We start from the raw sequence: 13,985 nt of genomic DNA, 5'->3' as shown, positions 1-13,985 counted from the left end.
TTATTTGGTTACGTTCCTCCTTATGCTTTGGCACAAAACTGGAGAAGGCTGACGCCGTCCAGGGGTGTATACTGCAGAGGAGGAGCCAAAGTTAATATTTTTCAGATTATGCATAGTGTTGCCTCCTAGTGGACAGCAGCATAACACCCACGGTTCTGTGTCCCCCAATTAAAGGCTAAGAGAAAGAGATTTTACGGTGAGTACACAAAAATCTCCTTTTTACAGTCACATGACCACCACATTGAGTGACTGCAGACTAGTAGCTTTAGACTGGACAACCCTTTTAACTTGTCTACCCACAATACATTATTTGGTCTTTCCAAAATGCAGCATTCTCTAGATGTGACACTTAGATGTCAATGTCAACAAAAACTGCAATTGCCTACTTGACACGAGTAGCAGTTTTGGGGCGGTTTTGTTGTACTTTGTGATGAGACTGGACTCATGTATGCAGTACGACTTTATGTAGCTTAAGTTGTAGATTTTCATGTAATGTTTTTAAGCCAATACAAAAATCCTAGTGGAAAGCAAAAAACAAAATGTGCCTTTTTTGCATAGTAAAAGTAATTTATTTTTAATTTTTTTTTTAATGGTAGATAATTATCATTGCTGCGTTTCTAATGACCCGTACAATGAAAAAATTACATTATATTTTCTGCACAGAGACTAGCCTTTAAAAACTGAATTAAAGATGTATATATATTAAAACATCAAAGGGAATTACGGTACTTGTTTTTTTTTCACAATACATTGTATGAACCGAAAATGGTCCAATTAATAGCGACAACTCATCCCCCTCCTGGCCACACAAAAAATTAACTGTGCATCTGTGGGTCAGCCCATTATCACAGTCTGATGGGAAGTTTGAAACTTTTTTGTAATGATTTTTAGCCCCAAATAAATGCATTTAAGAAAAGACTAAAACTTGTTCCCACTATAATGGACAATCCCTTCAAGATATTAAAAAGGTCCTGTGAACTGTCATAATGTGTCTATTAGTATATGCTTGTATTCCCCTTGAAATAACAGTGCTGGAGTTCTTTTCTTTGGTATTTGTGCTCTTCTTCTTTTATTCCCACTGAAAATATGCGCATCATTTGTGATGCTACCATGCTTCTTGGCCATTAGGAATTACATGGGTCTAAAAATGTTAAGTTCTCAGTAAAGATGCTCCAGGATTGTTATCTTATGATGATTGAAAGTTGCTGGTTTGGTTAAAAATTCCTATAGTAATCAAAGCAAAATTTGTAATATGTTTATTCACAATAAGATTTTCACACAATTTTGTATTTTCAATCTTTGCAGCTCCTGCCTTGGCTTCTGTCTTTGAACCCGTCAGGAGCATTCCAGGATCAAAGCTTGCTGAGAGGTTTTCAGTGTATGTTTGTCACAGACACAAACACTGTCCCCAACTTCACGTGCGGAAAGCCAGGTAACATTATGCAGTATTACAGAAAATCCTGTTTTTGCAAAAAATACTTGCTCTTTGTTTCTTGCCTTATTTCCAGACTTTTGTCGATATGTATAATTTGTGCTGCAATATTTTAGTGGAAATAAATCTGACCTAACAGGATAAAGCAAATGTGAACAGTTGCAAGCCACTGAATGGTTCCGTAGGGGGTCGTCGCAGACCATTTCTTTGTTCTTCCTTTTAGGCTGTTGTTTTGGTCACTTTTGCATTCTGTCATTGCTCTCAGCGCCAGAGGTACTGTACAGTAGCATGAGGCACTGTCTACAACCCACAGAAGTTGCTCAGGTAGTGCAGCTCATTCAGGATGGCACATCAATGCAAGCTGTGGCAAGAAGGGTTGCTGTGTCTGTCAGAACAGTGTCCAGAGGATGGAGCAGAAACCAGGAAACAGGCAAGTACTCCAGGAAATGTGGAGTGGGCCGTAGGAGTACAACGACCCAGCTGCAGAACCGCTGTCTCCTTTGTTGAAGGAAGAACAGGAGGAGCAGTGCCAGAGCCCTGCAAAATTACCTCCAGCAGGCCACTAACATCCATGTGTCTCCTCAAACTGTCAGAAACAGACTCCATGAGGGTAGTATGAGGGCCCGATGGCTATAAGTGGGTGTTGCCTTACAGCCCAACACCATTCAGTGCAATTGGCACTTGCCAGAGAACACCAAGATTAGCAGATTTGATATTGGCGGCCTGTGCTCTTCATGGATGAGAGCAGGTTCACACTAAGCACTGGACAGACGTGACAGAGTCCGGAGACGCCGTTGAGAACATTCAGCTACCTGCAACATCCTCCTGCATGACTGGTTTGACAGTGGGTCAGTAATGGTGTGGAAAGTAATTTCTTTGGAGGGCCTCACAGCCCTCTGTGTCCTAGCCAAAGGTACCCTGACTGCCATTTAGGTTCCGGAATGAGATTCTGCAGATCTATTGTGAGACCATATGCAGGTGCAGTGGGCCGTTGGGTTCCTTCTGATGCATGACAATGCTAGACCTCATGTGGCTGAACAGTCTCAGCAGTTCTGCATGATAAAGTGGTTGATGCTATGGTTTGGACTGCCCGTTCCCCAGGCCTAAATCCAATCAAGCACATCTGAGACATCATGTTTCGCTCCATCCACCAATGCCACATTGCACCACAGACTGTTCAGGAGTGGACGCTTGTGTGTTTCTGCGGACATCTGCCCGCTCAGGGAACAGCTCTCTTTAACAGAAGCACAGCTCTATAGCTTTCATCTCCATAGACACTGAGCACTGAATGAGTCCAAAGGCTGCATATTTAGCTTCTGAACCACACCCTGGTGTTGAGGTATGGTGAACAGCCCATCCACACTCTTCAACTGTTCACTAAAACCAGCCCTTAAGGCTGGTTTCACATTTGCGTTTTTTTGCGCTGGATTTTAGTGCTAAAAAACGCATGCGTTTTCCCCCCTATATTTTGCATGGGATGCGCTTATGTGCGCATACACATGCGTTTGTATGCGTTTTTCCGCGCATGCGTTTTTTTGTGGTGTGCGCTCGGACGCACAAAATGCATTCTGTTGCATTTTTTGGGCGTCCGACTTGCCTCAAAAAAACGCATGCGCGCGCAATGCGTTTTTTTACAGCAAGACACCCATTATAAGTCTATGGGTGCGCATATGTGCGCATTGCCATGCTCATGTATGCGTTTTTTTGCGCATGCGTTTTTTTGTTGACCATTAGTTAGACAATGGAATTTAGGGGTTTGGGTTATAGTTAGGGTTAGTTAAGGGGGTTTAGGGTTAGGGTTTGGGTTAGGGTTAGTATGGTTTGGTTAAGGGTTAGGGTTTAGGGTTAGTTAGGGTTTAGGGTTAGGGTTAGGGTTTGGTTAAGGGTTAGGGTTAAGGTTAGGGTTAGTATGGTTTGGTTAAGGGTTAGGGTTAAGGTTAGGGTTAGTATGGTTTGGTTAAGGGTTAGGGTCAGGGTTAGGGTTAGGGTCAGGGTTAGGGTATGGTTTGGTTAAGGGTTAGAGTTAGGGTCAGGGTTAGGGTTAGTAAAGTCATGGTTTGGGTTAGTGTGAGGGGCCAACTAATGTTGGAAAAAACCGCAAACGCGGTAAAAACGCACTAAAAACGCATACAAACGCATAAAAACGCTGCGTTTTTTTCATGCATGCTCATAAAAATGCTTGGAAAAAACGCAGCATTTGTATGCGTTTGTATGCGTTTTTCCATGCGTTTTTTTGCGGGAAAAACGCGCTGCAAAAAAAAGCAAGTGTGAAAATAGCCTTACGTGGCCGATTAACCCCTCTCAGCACTTAGTATGCTGGAGAATTTTTACAGGTTCATATCACTGAGGCTAACATCTTGAATGACACATATCTCCCCTTCAGTATTTTACCAATGACCTTCTCACATATCCCCCCTGCCCAAAGCTGGGGGATTTGGCATCTTCAGTCACTAAACAGGAAAGTCTAGACAGGGCATCTGCATTACCATGTAGTTTACCAGGCCCATGCTCCACGTGGAAGCTAATGTTCTGGAGCCGTAGAAGCCACCTAGTCACCCCGGCATTCTACCCCTTTCTTTTGCTCATCCATCTCAGGGGCACATGGTCTGACACTAGCCTGAACTTTTGGCAGGTAGTACCTCAGAGTGTCACTGTACGAACACAGCGTGTTTCTCGCACTGTCATCTGCATGACAGTGCGAGAAACTCTGGCGGCTCTGATCGGCGGTAAGATTAATGCCACTGGTCAGAGAACTGCGGCTCCCTCACTGTCAGATGACAGCGTGAGCCTGCAGCTGTGACCGGAGGTAAAAAGTTTACCTCTGGTCACTGGAGTTGGCTGATGGGACTACTACTCTCATCAGCCTACACCTCCTGCAGCTAATAACATCGAGGGCAGGCAGTGGTTGTGTGCATATATTGCCTAATAGAAAGGCTGTTATGCTTTTACACTGTGTGCAGAATTATTAGGCAAATGAGTATTTTGATCACATCATCCTTTTTATACATGTTTTCCTACTCCAAGCTTTATAGGCTTGAAAGCCAACTGCCAATTATGTAAATCAGGTGATTTGCATCTCTGTAATGAGGAGGGGTGTGGTCTAATGACATCAACACCCTATATAAGGTGTGCTTAATTATTAGGCAACTTCCTTCCCTTTGGCAAAATGGGTCAGAAGAGAGATTTGACGGACTTTGAAAAGTCAAAAATTGTGAGATGTCTTGCAGAGGGATGCAGCAGTCTTGAACTTGCCAAACTTTTGAAGCGTGATCACCGAACAATCAAGCGTTTCATGACAAATATCCAACAGGGTCGCAAGAAGCGTGTTGACAATAAAAGGTGCAAAATAACTGCCCATGAATTGAGGAAAATCAAGCGTGAAGATGCCATTTGCCATATTTCAGAGCTGTAACGTTACTGGAGTATCAAAAGGCACAAGGTGTGCCATACTCAGGGACATGGGCAAGGTAAGGAAGGCTGAAAAACGACCACCTTTGAACAAGAAACATAAGATAAAACGTCAAGACTGGGCCAAGAAATATGTTAAGACAGATTTTTGTAAGGTTTTATGGACTGATGAAATGAGAGTGACTTTTGATGGGCCAGATGGATGGGCCCGAGGCTGGATCAGTAAAGGACAGAGAGCTCCACTCCGACTCAGACGCCAGCAAGGTGGAGGTGGGGTACTGGTATGGGCTGGTATCATCAAAGATAAACTTGTGGGACCTTTTCGGGTTGAGGATGGAGTGAAGCTCAACTCCCAGACCTACTGCCAGTTTCTGGAAGACACCTTCTTCAAGCAGTGTGTTACACTCCGGATGACGGAAGCAAGAGTGAACCCACTGGACCGTGACGCCGAACCCTCCCCGAGCGAGCGCACCAAGTGGACCGACCCCTATACAGCGACCGTTAGGGAACAGACTCGGGGAGTTCAAGCGCCACGGCAGCCAGGACCAGGGGTCTGCTCAAGAGGATGAGCAGATGATGAGGAGTGGTAGGAGATCCGGAGAGGAGACGGGGTAACCAGGGTCCAGAGGCAGAAGGAGTTGGAGACGGAGGTAGGACAGCGGGAACCAGCAGGAGGCAGGGATGGAGGCGAACTAAAAAAGGGAAGGAGACACAGAGGTTTAACAGAGGGCACAGGCAGGAGACACAGGGGTTTAGCAGAAGGCACAGGCTGGAGAAACAGAGAGTTAACAGAGTGCCAGCAACAAGCAGCAGCGAGCACGGCCTAGACAAACGAGAAAATAACTCAATAGTCAGGCACCTCCACTTAGGGAGGGCGGCCTGAAATACCTGGTGGTAGGCTCTGATAGGTTAGGAGAAGGGTCTGGGTCAGGTCATGCAGGCAGGTGGCTGATGACAGAGGCGCGCGATCTAACCCTCCGGTGCGTGCGCAGAGGTACCATGCGCGTGGCTGAGGGAAGTGGGGGAGCGCGTCAGGAAGCCGGCTGCCGGAAAGCGAGAGGAGCGGGGCCGCGCGTCAAGGCAGTGTCAGAGGAGGAAGCCGGGCCGGGAGCGGAGGCGGTGAGTACAGCAGCGGGAACCGTGGAACGGGGAGCGGTGCTAACAGTACCCCCTCTCTTACCCTCCCCTCCATTGCGTCTGGCTAAAAACTTCTTAAGAATGCGTGGAGCATTGATGTTCTCCCGCGGCTCCCAAGATCTCTCAGACATCATCAGAAGTGACAGGTAGAGGAGAAGGGTTTGGGGTCGGGTGGAACCGATTCAAGACAACTGGCTTAAGGAGAGAGACGTGGAAGGAGTTGGGGACCCGAAGCGAGACAGGTAACTCCAGTTTGTAAGACACGTTGTTAATGCGTTTGAGAATCTTGAAAGGTCTAATGTAGCGAGGTCCCAGTTTGTAAGAAGGGAGCTTTAGCCTAATGTACTTGGCCGAAAGCCAAACTTGTTGACCTGGGAGGTAGGTCGGAGAATCCAAGCGTCTCTTGTCAGCGTGCCTCTTCATGCGCTCCCCAGACTTTCTGAGAGCCTCCTTAGTCTCGGACCAGATCTTAGAGAATTCCAGGGTCAGGGAATCTGCTGCAGGCACACCGGAGGTAGCGGATATAGGTAGAGGAATACCAGGATGCATCCCAAACACCACGAAGAATGGAGACTTGGCCGAAGACTCGCTGGGATGATTATTGTAGGAGAATTCTGCCCAGGGGAGAAGATGGGCCCAGTTATCTTGATGAGCATTAGAGAACTGCCGTAAATATGTCTCTAGCACCTGATTAATGCGTTTCACTTGGCCATTGGACTGAGGATGGTACGCGGAGGAAAAGTCCAATCTTACCTCCAGAAGTTCACAATAAGGCTCTCCAGAATCGAGAGGTGAATTGTACGCCTTGATCAGACACAATATGCTGCGGAAAGCCGTGGAGGCGGAAGATGTGCTGCATAAAAATCTTCGCCAACTCTGGAGCGGAAGGCAACGCTGGAAGAGGAATAAAATGGGCCATCTTGGAGAAGCGGTCGACCGCTACCAGGATAGTTGTATATCCAGAAGAGTCAGGCAGATCCGTGATGAAATCCAAAGCGATATGTTGCCATGGAACCGAGGGAATCGGCAGGGGAAGCAGAAGGCCGGAAGGTGGCCACCTAGGAACCTTGACCTTGGCACAAGAGGGACAGGAAGCCGTGAAGTCAGTCACATCCTGGCAGAGTGAAGGCCACCAATAAAAACGAGCGATGAGCTCCATCGTCTTTTTGACTCCGACATGTCCAGAGACTTTAGAGGAATGTCCCCAATGCAGTACCTCTTTTCTGCCTGCCTCAGGAACGTAGGTCTTGCCTGGAGGGGGAGTAATCAGTCTCACAGGGGCCAGTGATGATCTTAGCTGGATCGATGATGTGAGTCGGTTCCTCCACCAATTCAGGAGACTGCAGAGACCGGGACAGTGCATCCGCCTTGAAGTTCTTTGGCCCGGGACGGAAATGCAGCTCGAAATCGAACCGACCAAAGAAGAGAGACCATCTGGCTTGCCGGGGGTTAAGTCTCTGGGCCGACTGGAGATAAGCCAGGTTCTTGTGGTCGGTAAAGATGGTAAACGGGTGGACCGACCCCTCAAGGGGGTAGCACCACTCCTCCAGTGCCAATTTTATGGCCAGCAGCTCGCGATCCCCGATGGAGTAGTTACACTCTGCCGGAGAGAAGGCTTTAGAAAAGAACCCGCAGGTAACCAGTCGGCCGGACGGGGATTTCTTAGAGAGCACTGCACCTGCTCCGGTGGAAGAGGCATCTACCTCCAGAACGAATGGCTTGTTAGCCTCGGGTCGGTGTAGAACAGGTGCCATCGCAAAGGCTTGTTTCAGACGGGAAAAGGACTCTTCAGCCTCCGGAGGCCAGGACGAGGAGTTGACGCCTTTGCGAGTGAGGCTGGAGATGGGTTTGATGACGGATGAAAAATGTGGCACAAATTGATGATAATAATCGGCGAAGCCAAGGAACCTTTGAATCGCCTTGACCCCCACCGGTTGGGGCCATTGAAGAATTGCCGACAGTTTTTTAGGATCCATTTCCAGCCCAGAATCTGAAACAATGTAGCCCAAGAAGGGCAAGGAAGACTGCTCAAAGAGACACTTTTCCAGCTTCACGTAAAGGCGGTTCTCCCACAGACGTTGTAGGACCAGACGAACACTCCTCCTGTGAGAAGCCAGATCCAGGGAAAAAATAAGGATGTCGTCCAGATACACCACCACGCAGGAGTACAATAGGTCTCGGAAGATATCATTGACGAACTCCTGGAACACAGCGGGAGCGTTGCAGAGACCGAAGGGCATAACCAGATATTCGTAATGCCCGTCCTGGGTGTTAAAGGCAGTCTTCCACTCGTCACCAAGACGGATGCGGACGAGATTGTAGGCTCCGCGTAAATCCAACTTCGAGAAGATGCGGGCTCCACGTAGCCGGTCAAAGAGTTCAGGGATGAGAGGCAAGGGATACTTGTTTTTTACAGTAATGTCGTTCAGACCCCGGAAATCAATGCAAGGACGGAGAGAACCGTTTTTCTTTTTCACAAAGAAAAACCCGGCTCCGGCAGGAGAAGAAGACTTCCGTATGAAACCTCTGGCTAAATTCTCCCGAATGTACTCGGACATGGCCGTAGTCTCAGCTGGAGACAAGGGATAAATTCGCCCACGGGGCGGAGTGGTCCCGGGTCGCAGATCGATAGGGCAGTCATACGGGCGATGCGGGGGAAGGATCTCTGCCTCCTTCTTATCAAACACGTCAGAGAACGACCAGTATGCGGCTGGTAAGCCCCCAGGACCCGAGGAGACTGGAGGAGGATTGGCCGGGCGCACAGACCCCAGGCACCTCTCTTGGCAAGGATATCCCCAGCGGAGGACCTCACTGGAACGCCAATTCAGGACGGGTTCATGTGTTCTAAGCCAGGGCAGACCAAGCAGCAAAGCATGGGATAGGTTGGGGAGAACGTAGAATGCGATCCACTCCTGGTGCAAGGCCCCGATTTGCAGACACACCTTCTCCGTAACCACGGACACGGATTCCTGTAGGGGTCTTCCATCTACAGAGGCGATAACACGTGCAGTTTTCAGGGTAATCACGGGAATCCGGTACTTCTTCACCTCCTTCAATCTTATGAAGTTCCCCGCCGTGCCCGAGTCCACATAGGCCACCTCCGAGCCACGTCTCCGACCAAAAACCAGCTGAACCAAAAGGGTAAGGGGGTGAGAGGAGTGAGACACACCTAGGACGGCCTCTCTTACCTGCCCTGGGTGGAGGAGTTTCCCGGCCTCTCAGGGCAGGAACGCAGGAAGTGGGACGCGCTGCCACAATACAGGCACAAACCCTCCATCAGTCTCTCCTTACGGCGCTGTTCTGCCAACTTGACTCGATCCACCTGCATCGGCTCTGGCGCCGGACTGTCGGACGGCCCAGGAGGACGTGGACTGGACGGCCTGTGAAAAGAAGCAGACGGTCTGAGCGGTCTGCTCTCTCTAGCAGCCTCTCGAGCGCATTCCTGGAACCGGAGGTCAATTCGTGTGGCCAGAGAAATAAGATCCTCCAAGGTGGTCGGGGTATCTCGCCCTGCCAGTTCGTCTTTGATTTTGCTAGAGAGACCACGCCAGAAGGCCCCAACCAAAGCCTCGTTATTGCACCCCAACTCAGAGGCCAAGGTACGGAACCGGATGGCATATTGTCCGACCGTAAGGATACCCTGAGTGAGGCAGAAAAGGGACTCCGTAGCGGAAGCCAACTGTCCGGGCTCGTCAAAGACTTTACGGAAAGTGTCTGTGAAGGTCTGGACTCTAGAGACTACGGGATCGTCCCGCTCCAACAGGGGATTCACCCAGGAGAGTGCCTCTCCCTCCAGATGGGACACAATGAAGGCCACCTTGGCCCGATCAGTGGGATACTGTTGGGGCAAGAGTTCGAAATGCAACCTGCACTGATTTAGGAAGCCTCTGCACAACTTTGGGTCGCCGCCATACCGAGGCGGTTTACCAAGCCTGGGTGACGGGGCAGGTACGGGATCGTAACTGCGGGACGGATCGCGTCCGGCAGCCGACTGAAGGGAAAGCAACCGATCGTCGACTGAAACCATATAAGAGAGCATATGGGCTTGGGTGTCCCGTTGTTGAACCAGCTCCTGCTGGAAGCTGGCCAGTTGGGAGGCGTTGCCAGGGTCGGCGGCCTGCAAGGCCGACAAGCGGGAATCCATGGTCTTCATAAAAGACATTATACGGGTCTGGTTTTCCCTTAGGAACACCAACTCTTTTTGGGCGGTGGCCCCGGCGGGGTCCACAGCCTGACTATTCTGTTACACTCCGGATGACGGAAGCGAGAGTGGACCCACTGGACCGTGACGCCGAACCCTCCCCGAGCGAGCGCACCAAGTGGACCAACCCCTATACAGGGACCGTTAGGGAACAGACTCGGGGAGTTCAAGCGCCACGGCAGCCAGGACCAGGGGTCGGCTCAAGAGGATGAGCAGATGATGAGGAGTGGTAGGAGATCCGGAGAGGAGATGGGGTAACCAGGGTCCAGAGGCGGAAGGAGTTGGAGACGGAGGTAGGACAGCGGGAACCAGCAGGAGGCAGGGATGGAGGCGAACTAAAAAAGGGAAGGAGACACAGAGGTTTAACAGAGGGCACAGGCAGGAGACACAGGGGTTTAGCAGAAGGCACAGGCTGGAGACACAGAGAGTTAACAGAGAGCCAGCTTCAAGCAGCAGCGAGCACGGCCTAGACAAACGAAAAAATAACTCAATAGTCAGGCGCCTCCACTAAGGGAGGGCGGCCTGAAATACCTGGTGGTAGGCTCTGATAGGTTAGGAGAATGGTCCGGGTCAGGTCATGCAGGCAGGTGGCTGATGACAGAGGCGCGTGATCTAACCCTCCGGCGCGTGCGCAGAGGTACCATGCACGCGGCTGAGGGAAGTGGGGGAGCGCGTCGGGAAGGCGGCTGCCGGAAAGCGAGAGGAGCAGGGGCGTGCGTCAAGGCAGTGTCAGAGGAGGAAGCCGGGCCGGGAGCGGAGGAGGTGAGTACAGCAGCGGGAACCGTGGAACGGGGAGCGGTGCTAACACAGTGGTACAGGAAGAAGTCGGTATCGTTCAAGAAAAACATGAGGACATGCAGGACAATGCTCCATCACATGCATCCAAATACTCCACAGCGTGGCTGGCCAGTAAAGGTCTAAAAGAAGAAAAACTAATGACATGGCCCCCTTGTTCACCTGATCTGAACCCCATAAAATGTGAGATCTACAGGGAGTGAAAACAGTACACCTCTTGGAACAGTGTCAGGGAGGCTGTGGTGGCTGCTGCACGCAATGTTGATTGTAAACAGATCAAGCAACTGATAGAATCTATGGATGGAAGGCTTTTGAGTGTCATCGTAAAGAACGGTGGCTATATTGGTCACTGATTTTTTTGTTTTTGAATGTCAGAAATGTTTATATCTAAATTTTGTGTTGTTATATTGGTTTACCTGGTGAAAATAAACATGTAAGATGGGTATATATTTGGTTTTTATTAAGTTGCCTAATAATTCTGCACAGTAATAGTTATATGCACAAACAGATATCCTCCTAAGATAGCCAAATCTAAAAAAAACCACTCCAACTTCCAAAAATATTAAGCTTTGATATTTATGAGTCTTTTGGGTTGATTGAGAACATAGTTGTTCAATAATAAAAAGAATCCTCTCAAATACAACTTGCCTAATAATTCTGCACGCAGTGTATATTGTGCCTTATGTCCACTGTAATTGATGTTTTACTGCACAGGAGTTTTTTTTATTACCCATTGCAAATAGTGCGGAGCATATAATAATGAGCCTCCTGGGTCACTTACGAGTATTGAAGAACACCAGCCAAAAGATGAAACCGCTAACCCTTTGAGGGCCGATACAGCAAAGTGTTTACACCAGAAAACACTTAGTAAAGTTGCAGCATTTTTTACACAACGTGACGTTGAGCAAAACTTAGACTTCTTTTGGCGTCTTCATGTGTGTGTCGGCTCTGACAATGTGGGCAGAGCATGGGTCAGATGGGGGTGTTGTGACACCTGCCTGTTTAATTCATGAGCAGATGTGGCATACCTTACACCAGAAATCTTACTCCAGTCTATGCCTGGAATAAGATTTGTGGCGAGGCGTACGTCACTATTAAAATGGGCCTGATTCATAAAGTTTTGGGCGCTAGATAATAAATCTTTTACTCCACCACGCACCTTCATTAGTCTACCACGCCCCTTCATTAAAACTGAGGTGTACAACACCATTCTTAATGAATCGGGGCCTACAAGTATATTAATGTACAGTATATTCACGCTTAAGGCCCCCATATACATGAGACAAATATAGGCCGACATTCCTCAGCCTCAGTTGGTTGAATGGTCATCGTTTATGATAAAAAGCCCATTACAGACTGTCTCGCCCTTGATGGATCTTTTTGGCCAGTGATAAAGCTGTTGCTTATCATTGGCTAAGAAATACAACATGCCCGATCAGTCTTTTTAAAAATAATGAATATTCTTCAGTCGGCCATCGGATTCTTTTACCAATCGATCAAAATCGTCTATTTTGGACAACTTTTATCTAATGTGTATGCGACCCATTAGCAGTTGTACATGCAGTTTTACTGCAGATTGTTCCTGTCTCATGGCAAGCACAGGTAAAGCTCATTGAACAGCGGCAATTCACGGTAAAAATGTATGAATTTTTTTTATGCATGTGGCAAGAACCACAGGTTAACCCCTATTTGTGAATATATACTTGTTGCCAAAAATATTTTCTCTCTTCAAGAACTTAAAATAAGAGATCCGCCTAAGTAGAATGTTCGAGATCACTATAAAAGTGAGGCAGAACATAGAGGCTGCTGGGACGTGTAGTTCATCAGTTCTTTTAAATGAATTGTGTATAGCTCTTAAACATTGCAAATATAACTACTGTTGACTTGTAACTCGGCACCGGCATTGGCAATAATTTTGAATAAATGCACTAATCTGTACGTTGGCTCATTTCTTGGTTTCTTCTGGCTCTCCAGTGGACCTTACCCCTACCCAAGCCTTTCCGGTGGAGATCTAATTTTTGACATTGATGAAGATCATTTCAACCTGAACACCATTTCTCTTAAATGAGTATCAGCTTCTATTTTGCTTTCCCGCATGTAAATTTGCACTGCAAGGGTAGGAAAAGGTGCCATCAGGTATAAGCCTTAAGTGCTTTGATATGAGAGGTTGTATTGGAGCCCACTACACATTCTCCGTTACCGTAGGAAGAACATGGACCTGTCACTCATTCCACTCTATGCAGGCTCCGACTTCTGCAGATGACACATTATCCGCAGTCATTCAGTGCGTTTTAAACTTAAGCAATCAGAAAATGTTTTGTAATATTTTAACCACATGGGGGCGCTGCAGCACTTTCAATAATCAATGTTACCGTAAGGGCGCTACATATCAGGAAACCAAGAAAAAATCGATATATTAATGATATAATGTTACAGAATGAAGACAATACAAATGGGTGTAATAAAAGTCTCATAAGAAATATTAATGGCATATTTTTCCTTTAGAAATGGACTTTGTAAGTCAGATTCTAGAAATTTTAAATAAAAGTGTTTTGTTTTTGGTTTAAATAATTTGATCTTGGATAATAACATTTTTTTGTATATAATTTCCAAACTCCATTTTTACAACTCCAACAATGTGTACACTGAAGATATGTATTAATTTGTGAAACGGTCCTCTTTTTCTTCTGACTGTCTCTTTGTACTTTATTGAATTTTTTTCTGTCTTCTTCAGTGGTCCATGGGTCCCCTTTGATACCAATTATTGTCAGTGCCAAAATTTTGTTTGACGTGATACTATGGTGCCCTTGAAACATTGAGCAAAATTGAAATGCAGATACCCGATAACTGGCTAATACATAATACAGACTACATCAGAGTGGATCAGTGGTTACCTGTAGCACATTTGCATGGAAAGACTGTAGTCTTGAGTTTAGGCTTGTTCACATGTTGCATTTTTGGCGCAAAAATAAAAACACAGCATTTTAAAGAGGTTGTCCACTACTTGGACAA

General features: G+C 47.5%; 1 protein-coding gene across 3 annotated transcripts in view; it reads left to right on the top strand.

Moving 5' to 3' along the window:
- CFAP61 (cilia and flagella associated protein 61) overlaps positions 1-13,985 on the top strand; it is a 439,348-nt gene that overhangs the window by 24,953 nt on the left and 400,410 nt on the right. For all 3 annotated transcript variants that reach the window (XM_073557422.1, XM_073557421.1, XM_073557423.1), the window contains exon 6: positions 1,306-1,432. In XM_073557422.1, coding sequence (XP_073413523.1) covers positions 1,306-1,432 — 127 coding nt within the window. The remainder of the gene's footprint in view (positions 1-1,305; positions 1,433-13,985) is intronic.

The sequence above is a fragment of the Dendrobates tinctorius genome, unplaced genomic scaffold (genome assembly GCF_039654945.1).
Source record: "Dendrobates tinctorius isolate UK_male_01 unplaced genomic scaffold, ASM3965494v1 ptg000250l, whole genome shotgun sequence".
Classification (NCBI taxonomy): domain Eukaryota; kingdom Metazoa; phylum Chordata; class Amphibia; order Anura; family Dendrobatidae; genus Dendrobates; species Dendrobates tinctorius.
The sequence above is the reverse complement of the archived record's forward strand: the minus strand, read 5'-3'. Positions and strand labels throughout refer to the sequence as shown.